Source organism: Neomonachus schauinslandi, chromosome 11 (genome assembly GCF_002201575.2).
Source record: "Neomonachus schauinslandi chromosome 11, ASM220157v2, whole genome shotgun sequence".
In the NCBI taxonomy this organism is placed as follows: Eukaryota; Metazoa; Chordata; class Mammalia; order Carnivora; family Phocidae; genus Neomonachus; species Neomonachus schauinslandi.
In genome coordinates this window covers 3,842,707-3,856,385 of record NC_058413.1, presented here as the reverse complement: position 1 = coordinate 3,856,385, position 13,679 = coordinate 3,842,707, and the positions used below count along the sequence as shown (strand labels likewise).

Below are 13,679 nucleotides of genomic sequence, written 5' to 3'. Positions count from 1 at the left end.
GGCTCGGACCCCTCGCCCGGCGGGGCAGCAGCCGCCCGGTGATAGCGCGCAGCCCCATAAATCATCGGGGCAGCCGCCCGGTCGGGATTTTATGAATGAAAAGGCAGCCGGGCCGCCCTCGTGCGCGGGCTGCTGCTACTGCGAGGCACTGGCGTGCCCGGGGCCAACGCGAGCGTGGGTGCCCGGGGAGGGGGACACGGCGGTGGGCGCTCCCTGCTCGGGCCACCCACCGCTTCCGAGGCGTGAGCCGGGGGTAATTACCCTCCTGGACCCGGAATATTAGTAACCCTAATTCCCGGCGGGGGAGGGGGACGCGAAGATTCAGCCCTGAGAGGGGGGTGTCTTGTCTGACTGCGTGCACCCTTGCGAAGGGGAGGGGGCTTTTTCATCCGTTTTCTTTGAGCCTTTAGTGTTAGGGGATACGGCGGTTTGATGACACTAAACTATATTCAGAGAGAAGTAAATGAACAGTTTTCTTAATTGGGGGTAAGTAGTGTGAAAACTTCTCAAAAAAAACCTTAAGATTTGGCAAAATGTCCTTTTATTTTTTAAAAAAAAGGCACCAAAGAGACTAAATCTGAACAAAAATTTTTAAAAACCCACTTTTCTATATTCTTTTATATGGCTCTTGAGGTAGCGATAACATTGCGTTCCCTCTCGTATAACCACTAATATATCTAGATTTTGTTTAAAACCAGATCAATACACCCATTTCTTTAACTTAACAATTGTTCTAATTTTTGCCAGCCCCTGCCATCCCCCCCACAGGCTCACGAACGCAGCCCCGGGCTAAATTGTAAAGGTGCAGAGATGTCCATACCCCCAACAAAACCAATTAGGAAGCTTCCCGTGGTCTTGTCACAGGCAAGAGAAGCGACTAATATTTCCAGCGATTTAATTTTTTTTTTTAATTAAAAAATAAGTCAGGACAGAGACCACTATTTTGTAGCCTTCCATTCAGGGCGTTTTCCTAGTTCTTAAATTGCCGGGATGGGCGTGGGGGGTTGGGGGGGGATTGGGGATCCCTGAAAGGATGTATTGGCCAAGGTAGGAAGGCAACCCGCAGATCCCCCAGGCGAGGAGGACAGGATGAAGGAAATGCTGGCCACCATCTTGGGCTGCTGCTGGAATTTTCGGGCATTTATTTTATTTATTTTATTTTTTGAGCGAGCACATGCTAGGCTGAAATCCCTTTATGGCTTAGGGATACCCCCTCGGGCATTTGCAACGACCCCCCTGGCGCGGGAACGAAGTCTCCACCAGGGTCGCGGACTCTGCTCCGCGTCCCTGAGTGCTAAGTGGTTCCTGAAATTTACACGTGTTAATGAAAATGAAAGAAGATGTAGACGCTGAGGTCCCTTGGCCGCCTCTCCGCCCGTGGGTGCCCTCGTGGCGTTTTCGGAAATGCGCCCATTCTCCCGGCTCGGATACAGGGTGTCGCCGAGCCCCAGAGTCCCCCCCCCTGCGGTCCCCCCCCGCCGCGTGTGGCCCGGCCGCCCCCCCCCCCCCGTTGCCCCCCCTGCAGAGCCACCTCCACCCACCCCCCCAAATCCCGGGGGACCCACTCGGGGAGGGCAGGCACCCCTGCACCCCTCTTTCCCGGCGGGGAGAAAGGCAGCCTCGGGCGATTTGCATTTCTATGAAAACCAGGCTTCGGGGGCAACTCCGCCGCGGGGCAGGCGCGGCGCCTCCGGGATGGCTTTTGGGCTCTGCCCCTCTCCGCTCCCCGGCGCTCGGAGCCCGCGCCCCCCCCCCCCGCCCCCCCCCGCCCCCCCCCCCCCCCCGCCCGCTCCCATTCTCTGCCCGGCTTTGATCTCTGCTTAACAACAGTAACGTCACACGGACTACAGGGGAGTTTTGTTGGAAGTTGCAAAGTCCTGGAGCCTCCAGAGGGCTGTCGGCGCAGTAGCAGCGAGCAGCAGCGTCCGCGCGCTCCGGCGAGGGGCAGACGAGCTCGAGGGAGCGCGGGGTAGCGGGAGCTAGAGCCGAGCGCGCACCGACCCGGGACCCACCGCCGTCCCCAGGCCGCCCAGTAGAGCCCCAGCCATGGCACACCAACTCTTATGCTGCGAGGTGGAGACCATCCGCCGGGCGTACCCCGATGCCAACCTCCTCAACGACCGGGTGCTGCGGGCCATGCTCAAGGCGGAGGAGACCTGCGCACCCTCCGTGTCCTACTTCAAGTGTGTGCAGAAGGAGATCCTGCCGTCCATGCGGAAGATCGTGGCCACCTGGATGCTGGAGGTGCGGGGCTTCGGGCGGCTCTCTTAGGACTTTTCCTGCAACTTGTTGCCCAAGCCCACATTTCTTTGCCGCTCGTCTCCCTCCCATCTCTCCCACCCCAACTTTGAAGTTTGCCGGGGTGTTGCTAGGAATCGCATTTTCAAAATATATAGATATTGTGGGTATTTTTTCAACGAAAAAGGGGTGGGGGTGGGGTCGTTTGAAATTCCCTATCCTGGCGGGGGTAGTGGGGGGGGGGGGGCGGTCGGGGAGGGGACCCTTCAGGGAAAGCCAGTTGCCAGGGGCACCCCAGTTGGCTCGAGGGTGCGGGCCGGCGGCCTGGGCGCCCTTTGTGGCCCCCTCCTGCGCCCGAACCCCGCTGCGCCTCCTCTCCGGCTGCACTGCTGCGAGCCGCCTGCTCCAGGGGGAGGGGGCATAGATTTGATTTTTAAATTAATATCCATGGACACGTATGCAAGGGCCGCTCGTGCCAGTATTATGCGCCATCTTTGTTCTTTTATTGCAAAGCAAAAGTGTTTATTAATAATTGGGGGCAGGGTGGGGGCGGGGAGCGGCCGGCGAGGCGCTGGGGCCGCCGCGAGGGGCCGCGCGGCCGCCGGGAACCGAAGGGAGGGGCGCCGGGACGGAGCGCGGGCAGCTTGGGGGGGACCCCGCTCGGGAAGAGGGGCCCCTTTGTTCAAGCTGCAAGTCCCGGGGCGCCCCGCACGGCCAGCCTGGGCCGGAGAGCACGCCGAGCTGCAAGGTCGCGTGGCCCCCAAGACACTGGGGATTGACCCTGGTCTGCAGGGGTCTCAACTTGGGGGACCTTTCTGGAGCGAGCCGGCGGCCCGGGGCACACTTTCAGGCCTTCAGCGGGCGCCCGGGGAGCCCGCAGATATTTTAAAATAATTTTTGAAAGTACGGCGTGGTGCCCTTGCGAGAGGGAAACGGCGCCCGCGCCCAGGGGGAAGGGGGGTGCCCCGAGTTTGAATTCCTGGGGCTCTCCCCGGAGCTTGCAACGGGCTCTCGACCCCCGACCTGGGTAAAGGGCCGCCCGAGGGTCATTTTCAGGGGTTTTTTATGTACCCAGTTATTTTTTTTATATTTTTAAATATTTTTTGAAAAGATGACGTCTGGGGAAATGCGGCGCGGCGGCCTGGGACGCCACCTTTGTGTCTCGCAGGCGCTGTGAGCGCGGCGCCCAGCCCCGCGGCCCCGCACCCCATTTGGGGCGAGCCCCGGCCCGGCGGGCCCCGGAGCACCCATGCGGGCCGGGGTCCCCGGGGCGGGCAGCCCGCGCGCGGCGCACGCTGCCAGCCGTGCCCACTCCCGCCCCCACCGTGCCAGCCTCCCGGGGACTTTCCCTTTCAGTTTCGGGGTGGGTGGGCATTGGGGACATGCGGGGGAGGGGACGCGGCAGCGGGTGCTTCTGCCGCCCCCCACGCCCGACCCCGCCGCGCGCTCGGGACCCGCCGCCCGGGCGCGAGCGGGGGTGGGGGGCGCGGGGTCTCCGCGGAGGGGCCCGGCGGCGGCGGTCACGGCCCCGTGCCCCGGCAGGTCTGCGAGGAGCAGAAGTGCGAGGAGGAGGTCTTCCCGCTGGCCATGAACTACCTGGACCGCTTCCTGTCGCTGGAGCCCGTGAAAAAGAGCCGCCTGCAGCTGCTGGGGGCCACCTGCATGTTCGTGGCCTCGAAGATGAAGGAGACCATCCCCCTGACGGCCGAGAAGCTGTGCATCTACACTGACAACTCCATCCGGCCTGACGAGCTGCTGGTAACCTGGGACCCCCACCGCCCACTGACGCCCTTTGAGCCCCTGGACCCCGGGGGTGGGGGAGGTGCAGAGGACGGGCGGCCCCCCGCAGGCCGCTGGCACACCCTACGCCCCGAGGACCGGCGGCCACACCGGCGGGGCCCCTTTCGAGGAGCGGGCGGGACCCCCGCCGCCCCCCATCCCCAGCGCTCCCCACCACACACTGTAGCTCGGACTCCCACCTCGTCTGCTCCCCTAGCGAGGCCGAAAAGTGGGCGGCGCGCGCCCTCTAGCGACAGCGTCAGGGCAGCCCGCGTTGCTTACAAGGACTTGCTTTCCAGGTGTGGGTCTTTTTTGTCCCCGCTTGGGAACCGTTGGCCTCTTCCACGGCACCCTCTCTTTTTGGATCTCTTTTGGGGTGGCATGCTGTCCTCCATTTCCTGGACCCCCAACATGCCCTATCCTTTCTCTTCTGGGCCGGAGCTCCCCCCCCGCACCTCACTTTATGCTTGTTCACCCCACTTCCACAGCAAATGGAGCTGCTCCTGGTGAACAAACTCAAGTGGAACCTGGCCGCGATGACCCCGCATGATTTCATCGAACACTTCCTCTCCAAGATGCCAGTGGCCGAGGAGAACAGACAGATCATCCGCAAGCACGCACAGACCTTCGTTGCCCTCTGTGCCACAGGTAGGGCGGCTGGGTCCTGCTGGTCCCTCATCCTGGCCTCCATGGGTGCCCCTTGCCCCTGGTGGAGGAGCATCTTGTCCTTTGCCTCGGTTTCCCCATCTCAAGAGCTGGGCCCCAGGCCCCTACTGCTCTCAGAGGTGCTCCTCTTCCCTTGGACCTAGTGCTGGGGCTGGGTGGAGGGTGAGGGGGGGTCCCTTTCTGGGTCAGGCAGCTGAGGCTGGCCACGGCCACCATGCAGTGCCTTGGGGATGGGGGTGGTGGTCCACAAGGCTGCGGCCACTCCGTGCTGAAAGGGGTTTACCTTGGCTGCCCAGCCTGCCTCCCCCACTCCTGTCCTCCTCCCCGCCCCCCCATCACCAGTCCTTCCCCATGTCCTCAAGGGGCCCCCTTCTGGCCTCTCCCGGGCTGGGCCACCTGCCAGGGGCGCCTACAGGGGTGGGGAGCTACGGCCCGCAGTGCCTGCACCACGTGCTCTGGGCGGCCAGCAGCAGCCCTGGTGCGGGGGCGGCCAGCAGAGGAGCTTGGCCGCCTGAGGCCCCGCCAAGGGGTGTCTCAGGCCGGCGCAGCTCAGCTGAGTCCTGGGAGGGGCTTCAGAGCAGCCTGGGGTTGGGCTGCTGCCGTTGGCAGCAGGGGGCCAGCCCTCCCTCCCCCTGGCAGGGCTCTGATGGTCCCTGGAGGCCCCTCCCTGACACCGCCCTGGCCCCAGCCCCTAGGCAGCCAGCGTTTCAGCCCTCATCGCAGACACCCACATACACAGGCCCCGCGTCGCCCCCCATTTCCCCCAGCCCTAACCCTGACACCCTGTGACCTCTTTGTCTCTCCCTCCGATCGCATGGGCGGGGCCCAGGAGATGTGGAGAACCCTGCCTGGGGACCCATGCCCCCATCCCAGCCAGCTCTGCAGTGGGCCACCTCTGCCCCTGGTCAGGCCTCAGCTGTCACGTGTGTTTGGGGCTCACCACGGGCAACCGGAGGGCCACACAGCATCCAAGGGCGAAGTTGGCGTCTATCACTCCCTCCCCACAAGCGGTAGAACCCCTAGTCTGGCATCTCCTGGCACCCTCCTGATGTCAGGGTGCTCCGATGGCTGCTATTTCTGGGTCGGGCGAGAGCCGGGAAGATTCTGCCGGCCCCCCCCATCCTCCGCCTCCTGCTCAAGGCGTGACCCTCTCCTCCAAGCCCTTCCAAGTGAGAGGAGTAGGGGGACACCGTGGGCCTGGATGGATCTGAGGGCTGGCAGCTCCGGCCCCGGGGCAGGGGCAGGGAGCCTCCCACTGGCCATCCCCTCGGCCTCCAGGGGCCAGCCCCGCAAGCAGGCAGGGAGGCGTTCTCTGGCTGGGGCGCCTCGGAAGAGAGAGGCCTCTGGAGACTTCCAGGCAGCCTTTTATGGAGCTAAAAGTGGTTCAGAGAAACGGCAGAGTTTCCTGGAGATAATGCAAGGAACGGTTCTTGCACACCCTTCCCCCCCAGGATGGCAGGGGCGGCCGGGAGCTCCCCCTCCCCCAGAACCCCAGGGAAGTGGGGTGTGTAGCCGGCGTGCAGTGCCTGGCAGTGCGGGGAGCAGGCCTGGTGCAGAGGCCCTAAATGGGCTTCGGCGCTGACTTCCCAGCTGCCATGGGTCGGTGTGCGTGAGCGCCGGGCCTCTGTCTGAGACTGGGCCCGGCAAGCACCCCCCGGCCTGCAGGCTGCAGCCTGCGCCCAAAGGCCTGGGCCTCCCTGGAGGGAAGGTGGGGGGATGGCTGGTGGGGCCCCACAGGGAACAGGAGGAGGAGAGGGTCACCCGCCCCCCCCAGGGCCCTCAGAAAGATTCTCCGGGTCCTGATCCTTGCCTGCACCGTTCGAACATACCTAAGACGCAGCAGGGCCTTTGGTCACAAGGGGGCCTCTCACTTTTGAGTGACGTGATGGCAGCTCAGAAACAGGTTGGCAGAGACGGTAGTGAGGTGGAGGCGTGAGCAAAAACCCCAGAAGATATTTTTGTCCCCCATATCAAGGGTCCCACTTGATAATGCCGTGGGGGGGGGGGCGGGGGGCTCTGTTCTTGCTCTGGGTCTCCCACACATGTGCACACATCCCCCACGCTCTTCTGTAAATGTGTATGTACGTCTGTGTACACTGGAGCTTTTCGGGGTGCTGCAGTGGGTTAGGTAAGCAAATGACCAGGGCTGGTGGGAAGCTGACGAATCATCGAAGCTAGTGAGTAGGTCTTAGCAAGGGTCAGCGATGACCCCAGTGTTGGCTCCGGCCATGGCCCCAGGCTCTCTGCACTAGGCAGAGTGGAAGCAAGTGTCGGAGCTTCAGGGATGCAGTGGGGTTTCTCCTCATCTACACGTGTAAGCCCTGCACCGTGCACACGCGCACACACTCATCTACACGTGTAAGCCCTGCACCGCGCACACACTCATCTACACGTGTAAGCCCTGCACCGCACACGTACATACACACACACTCATCTACATGCGTAAGCCCTGCACACGCACATGCACGCACACCCTTCGTGGGGAGGCGGGCTTCAGAAGGGAGCCTGCCCCCACTACACCATCCCTCTTGGTCTCAAGGTCCAGCCAAACTTGGGACGGCAGCAATTTCTGTCTGCAACCCTGATGTGCCTCAACGAAAAGCTAGTCGTTCGTGGCTCCCGGCTCAGACTGGGTGGCACTGCTCTTTCATTTAAAGAGGGAAAGAGGTGGCTGCCTCTTGAGGGACTTCTCTTTCACGGCGCCCAGCAGCGGGCTCTGTCGCTCCCCAGGGTGGCTGCCCTTCTCCCCAGCCCCCTGCCTGGCCACGCTCCTTGGGCCAGGCCTGCGGTCTGCTCCCCGGACGCAGCCTTAGCTGGGCTACTGGGGGGGCACCCCCGGGCCCACGAGGCCCCTCCCGCTCAGCTCACCCAGCCTGGTCCTGGCGCTCCATGCACACAAGAGGGGACAGGACGAAAGGGCTGATAAAGACGGCACGTCGGTGCCCCCCCCCATTGAGACGCAGAAATCAGCGGCCTCCCCCAAGAATTCCTCACTGGGCGCCACAGAATGGCAGCCCACAGGCTCCATGTGGCCACTTACACATCCTTCCCGCTTCCCCACCTTTTCATGACCAGCGTGGGAGGTGCTGGGGCTCCGCCTAGGAACAAAGGCAGGAGTCCCCGCATCTATCTGAGCTGTGCTTCAGGGCAGAGGGTAGGGCGTGCTGGTGACTGGCAGGTGAGGTAGTGAGGAAACCCTACCCCCGCTGGTCCCAGGAGGAAGATACAGTGGGGATAAGCCTCCTATGCCACCACAGGGAGTGCTGTCCTGTGCGCACTCCCGGAGGGCCGCCCTGGGGGACGGCGAGACCCGTGTGCCCCTCCCAGAGTGCAGACCTGATGGGCCGCCCCCAGTCCCTGGGGCCCGACCACACGTCTTGTCCCTTGTAGTCTGTCACCTTTTTAAAATTTTGTGAATAAGCAACACGCTCCCAAGGCTCAAGTACAGTGATGTCCCCTGTCCCTTCCCCAGAGGCCTTTGTGGTTTGTTTCTGCCAATGGAGGTTTCCTCAGTTTGCTTTTTTTGTTTTCAAGTGAACGTCACAAGCCCGAGTTGGGTGAATCCCAGGCCTGGCTTCTGCTGTCCAGCGCTGGGTGGTGCCGGGAGCCGGAGCTCCTCCTGACCCGCCCTCAGAATCCACAGCCCAGGCCAGCCGTTGGCGGGGACGCACCCTGATGCGGAGCTGGTGCTTGGGGTTGCCGGGATCACGGGTCCCGTGGAGGGTCCCCAGCTCACGGCCCCCTTGCCTCTCTCCTTCTCTGCTACAGATGTGAAGTTCATTTCCAACCCGCCCTCCATGGTGGCAGCTGGGAGTGTGGTGGCCGCCGTGCAAGGCCTGCACCTGGGGAGTTCCAACAGCTTCCTGTCCTACCACCGCCTCACTCGGTTCCTCTCCAAAGTGATTAAGTGTGATGCGGTAAGTGATCGAGGGCACTGCCCCCGCGCTAGCTTGGCTCCTATCCTTCTCTTCTGCTAGAAACTTCTAGTACCTGGGGGCCCAAAGCTGCACATTCACTGATGGGAAACGCCGTGGCTCGTGCCAAGGCCCCCAGAGATGATGGGGGGGACCATGTGTGGGACGGGACAGGTGCCGTGTTCAGAGGCATGGGACCGGGGCCCAGGCTCATAGGGTGCGAGCCTCACCCCACTCTCCTGGGGCTCCTCTGGAAGGAGAAGCATCTCCCAGAACTTGTGGGTGGGCCAGGAGGATCCTCAGGCTTCTGGTGCCCCCGGGGCTCCCAGGAGCAGGCGGGAGCCATACAGCCCTCCCGGGGAGCCGTCCAGGAAGAGGGGCCACAAGGCAGGCCCGTCAATGATCCGTGCCCTAATGGCATGTGGAGTTGGGGCCCAGTTGGGCTTTGTCTGGGCCACAATGCGGATGGCTCGTAAATGGGGGCTTGAAAAGGCTTCTGTGAGGTCTGCAGGCACAACAATGGCCCGTGGAGACAACCTCGTGTTTTACGGCCCCTTTGAGAGGCTGCGGCCTTCGGGGCCCCAAGCCGGGGCCGGTTGTGTCTTCCTTCTTCAAAACGCCATTGTTGGATTCCCAATTCCTTTCTTGTCTTAGAGGAAGAATGGAAATCACAGTTACGGGGGTTTGTGGCCTTTACCAGATTAGACCAGCGAGGTGGGCGGGTCAGCCCTCGGCCTCCGCTGGTGTGCCGAGTGGGAGCGAGTGACCGCCCTGACCCCGGTCCAGCTCGGGCTCAGGCTCGGGCTGCCTTCTGGTGGTCCGCCCTCGAGGCCCCCGGAGGCCCTGTGGGCCCTAGCAGCTGCTGCCTCACGGCACCATGGAGGGAAGGAAAGCCGCGCTGTGGGCAGAAGCCAGCGCTGCCGGCTGCCTGGAGGGGACCACATTTTTGCTTTTCTCCCTGCTGGGAGCAGGCTGTTCCTGGAAGGGGGGGTCCCCCTCTCAGTCTCCGTGCTTACTGGGCCTCCTAGAGGGATGGGGTGTCCTGGCCAGCGTCACCCTGCGGCTCACCTCGGCGAGGGAGACACACCACAGACAGTCTGGGCACAGACAGCTGTAGATCGGAACCAAGATCGCAGCTGAGGGACGGGAGAAATCAGTTGAGACTGAAATTCGTTAGTCTGGTTACCCGGCGACCAATGCAGCAGAGCCCAGACACAGAAAAGCCTGGGCCCCGGAGCCCTACGTGTCCTCGGGCCGCGAGCTGCGTCCGCCCTTCCCCAGAGCCGCCCCGGTCACCATTGTGGCTCTTCCCGGGCTAAGGCTGCAGGCCTCAGTGGCCATAAGGAAGAAGTTAGGGCCATGCAGCCGGGGGGAGTCCCTTCCTGCACCCCTCTGCCACACAGCCCCCATCCCGAGTCCCCAGGGGCAAGAAAACCGTCGCCCCCTAAGAGCTGCCTGCTGAGAGCCATTGCAGGTGGGCAGGTGGGTGGGCGCCGCCGGGCCTCGGGGGTGGGATGGGGGGCTGTGCTGGGGGTTGGGGAAGCTATCAGGAGTCCTTCGTTCCACACCAGGCCTTCTGAGCCTCAGTTTCCTCATCTGTAAAACTGGCTGTTTGCACCTATCCTGCCTTGGTTACTTGCCATGACAAATAACGGAAGGGGTGGGGTAGGAAGGCCCTCCGTGTAAAAACGTAGAGCTCTGCAAACATGGCCGAGCCCCAGGGACTCACTCGGAAGACTTGCTGGCCTGGATCCACTCCTTTTAGGCAGTGAATACCCATTTCATGCCCCACCTGGTTGGGAGCTCAGCGGCACCTTCCCCAGGTGCGTCCACGGTTCCCTGTTCCTATGGGAAAGGCACAGGTCTGTTTTCCAGGCTGGCCTGGAGACTCTACCTGGTTCTAGAATAGAAGCCCAGTGGGGCATCCCAGGAGTTAGGACGGGCCACCTCCGAGCTGCCAGGAGATTTGCTCCCGTGAGACCAGGAGAGGCACCTGGACTCCCAAGATTCCTCTTGGGCGTCGAGACCTCGGGGAGGGCGCCGGGCCAGGCCAGTGCGTTCTCCCAGGGTGCAGGCCAATCGGGCGAGGACGGAGGGGGACAAAGGGTCCAGGCCCCCCCCACCCAGGCCACCCAACGTTCATTCTCAGTCATGCACAGCCTAACGCTTTTGACGGCCATTCATCACGGAAGGCTGGGTTCACCACGAGGGCTGACACGACAGAGGTCAAGTCCGAAAAGCAGGGCTCAGGGGGCCTCTCTGGCCTGGCCTAGATCAAATGGCACCGAATCCGCTGAGGGCATCGGCGGGGCCGGTGGGAACAGCGAGCTGGGATCAGAGGCTGGCAGAGGAATTCTAGTGGGGGACTCAGGCCCCGGGGGCCTCAGGGCAGGCCAGGGAGACACCGGACGGGAGGCCGAGGGCGTCCTCGTGCACGGAAGATGGCCTGCATGGGGCCTTTGGTCCTGAGTAGGTGTGTGTGCTCCTCCGGCAGGGGTGGGGGGTGGGGGGGCAGTAGGTGGCCAAGCGGGGGGCCCATGCTGGTCGGTCCTGGGGTTTGGGCACTGGCTCCATGTTGTCCTTCACCCGATCTGGGGGAAGCAGTGCTTTAGATGAGCCTCGCTTTTCCCTAAAACGGACCAAGTGCTGGTGTTTGGGGGAGGGCCCAGCTGGCAGGCTCCATCTGAGGACCCCTGTCTCCCCTCTGGCCAGGACTGTCTCCGGGCATGCCAGGAGCAGATCGAAGCCCTGCTGGAGTCCAGCCTGCGCCAGGCCCAGCAGCAGAGCCTGGACCCCAAGGCGGCGGAGGAGGAGGAGGAGGAGGAGGAGGCCGACCTGGCCTGCACACCCACCGACGTGCGAGACGTGAACATTTGAAGGGGCGCTCGCGCGCGTGCGCGGGAGGGGCCGGCCCCAGGTGCTCCCCTGACAGGACCGTGCTCCTCGCCAGGACCGGTCACCACCAGAAGGGAAAGCTTTCCTTCTCCTTTACTGTGGGTTTGTTTCCTTTGCTCTTTTCTCCCTTCCGTCTCTGACTTAAGCAAAAGAAGAAAAACTGTCTTTAAAAAAAAAAAAAAAAAAAAAAAGGAGAGAAAAAAGAAATAGTATTTGCATAACCCTGAGCTGGGGGGTGGGGGGAGGTTTGCTACAAAAATAGAGGATCTTATACCCCATAATCAACTAGATTTTATATGGATGTGTTTGTGTCTCTGTGTTGTTAAGGATAGGCATTAACACAAGGAACGAGTCTGCAGGGGAGGATTAGATTTGATTCTTTATGTGTTTAAAACAAAATGGGAAAAAAAAGCATAAAAACATTTTAAAAACTAGAAAAAAGCCAACCAACCATTTTTGGAGTAGACAGGATTTTAGGTAGCAAACGCACTCGCGTGCCGTCCCCGAGGAGCGCGGCTTTAAGGCGGTCCTAGGTACCCTGCATCTCGCTTGCTCGTGCATGTAGTCACTTTATCAGTCCTTCGCGCGTGTTTTATTTTATTCCGTAGATAGGCGTGTAACCTCTTCACCTGTCCGTGGCTGATGTAACCTCAGTTAGCGTAGCGTAGAGCTCAGCGTGGTCGCGTGCTGGCCCTCTTTCCGCCCGCAGCCCGACCCAGAGCGGGTGGCCGGGGCCCCGGCTGGCAGCACAGCGGACACGGAAAACCAGCTCCGACTCCCGGCCCGCGCTGCTGGTAAAGAGAACCCGCCATAGCGACATAATATATTCTATTTTTATAATCTTCCTATTTTTGTAGTTGCCTGTTGATGAGATGCTGGTTTTTCACCCCCACAGACCTGCAGCCTGCTCACATCCAGGTGAAATCCACAGCTCCTTTTTTTTTTTTTTTTTTTTTTTCTTTCTAAATTTTCTAAACCCTTTCCTTTTCAAAGCACTTTCAATCCAGTGGTTATAGGGAATCTCTCTTGTTTCTGTTGTGTGTGGAGGGCGGGTGGGGGGGCAGTTTCTTAATGGAATGGTTTGGGAATATTCACGTCTTTGTGTGCAGACAGGATGGCGAGGCAAGTGCATGTCACTTAAGGAGTTAGCGGAAGGGGATGTTCTTGAAGGCGAGCTTCCGGTCCAGAAGTGCATTCTTACATTGCCAGGATGATGCATTCCTTTCTCTGTAGAGCAGTGGAAGTTCGGGAGTCCTTGGTGCCAACTGGTGTTTGAAAGCATAGGGGGCCTTTAAAGGTTGACCTAGAGAACGCGTAGTTTAAGGGTTAGGAAGGTTTTTAAACACTAAAATATATAATTTATAGTTAAGGCTAAAAAGAATATTTATTGCAGAGGATTGCAGAGGAGGTTCATAAGGCCAGTATGATTTATAAAGTAATGCAATCTCCCCTTGATTTACACCTACCCACACCCACCCACACACCCACACACCCACACACACACACACTTTTTTGCCTTTGATGTTGCAGGTTTCATACAGTTTGTCAAAGTTAGGTCTTTTTTCATAGGAGAGAGAAAAAGATCCTGAGGAACAACACAGAGAGCATGGATTTGGCTGATTCAGCCCGTCTTGGTGGCTTCCCAAATGGGAACCCCATCTGAGAGGCCTCGGAGTTCCACAGAAAGTTAGGGTACCCAAAAACAAGTTCAGCCCCAACATATTCTTGTCCCCTGTCCCCTCCTTTTGAAAAAAATTTTAGCCACCAATAGACAATTTGCACATCTTGGCTATGTACCTTTTTGTAATGACTATGTAGGGAGAGTCGAAGGCGGCGAGAGCACAGGGCTGGTGCTTGGCGGGGACGCAGAGGGGCGTGCGGGCGTGCGGAGGGCCGACGGCGGGACCACGTGGCGGGCAGGCTGCGGCTCAGTTTCCCGATTCGCTGCTACCGATGACTTCCCAGCACAGTTTGGAAACCGATTCACATCGCTTTTCTGTATCTCTTTCACATTGTTTTGCTGCTATTGGAAGATCAGTTTTTTTGTTTTTGTTTTACAATGTCATATACTGCCATGTTCTAGTTTTAATTTTCTCATAGAAAAATGTATTAAGGATGCCTTTTTTTTTGGTAGATTTTTTTTTTTTTTATGTGATCAATTTTGACTTAATGTGATTTACTGCTCTA

The 13,679-nt window shown here is 60.3% G+C and overlaps 1 protein-coding gene across 1 annotated transcript; it reads left to right on the top strand.

Annotated features, from left to right (window-relative positions):
• Positions 1-1,815: 1,815 nt before the first annotated feature.
• Positions 1,816-11,681, top strand: CCND1 (cyclin D1). The gene is made up of 5 exons (XM_021685594.1): positions 1,816-2,244; positions 3,781-3,996; positions 4,506-4,665; positions 8,452-8,600; positions 11,310-11,681. The coding sequence occupies exons 1-5, from the start codon at positions 2,047-2,049 to the stop codon at positions 11,472-11,474; spliced, it is 888 nt and encodes a 295-aa protein (XP_021541269.1). The 5' UTR covers positions 1,816-2,046; the 3' UTR covers positions 11,475-11,681.
• Positions 11,682-13,679: the final 1,998 nt, after the last annotated feature.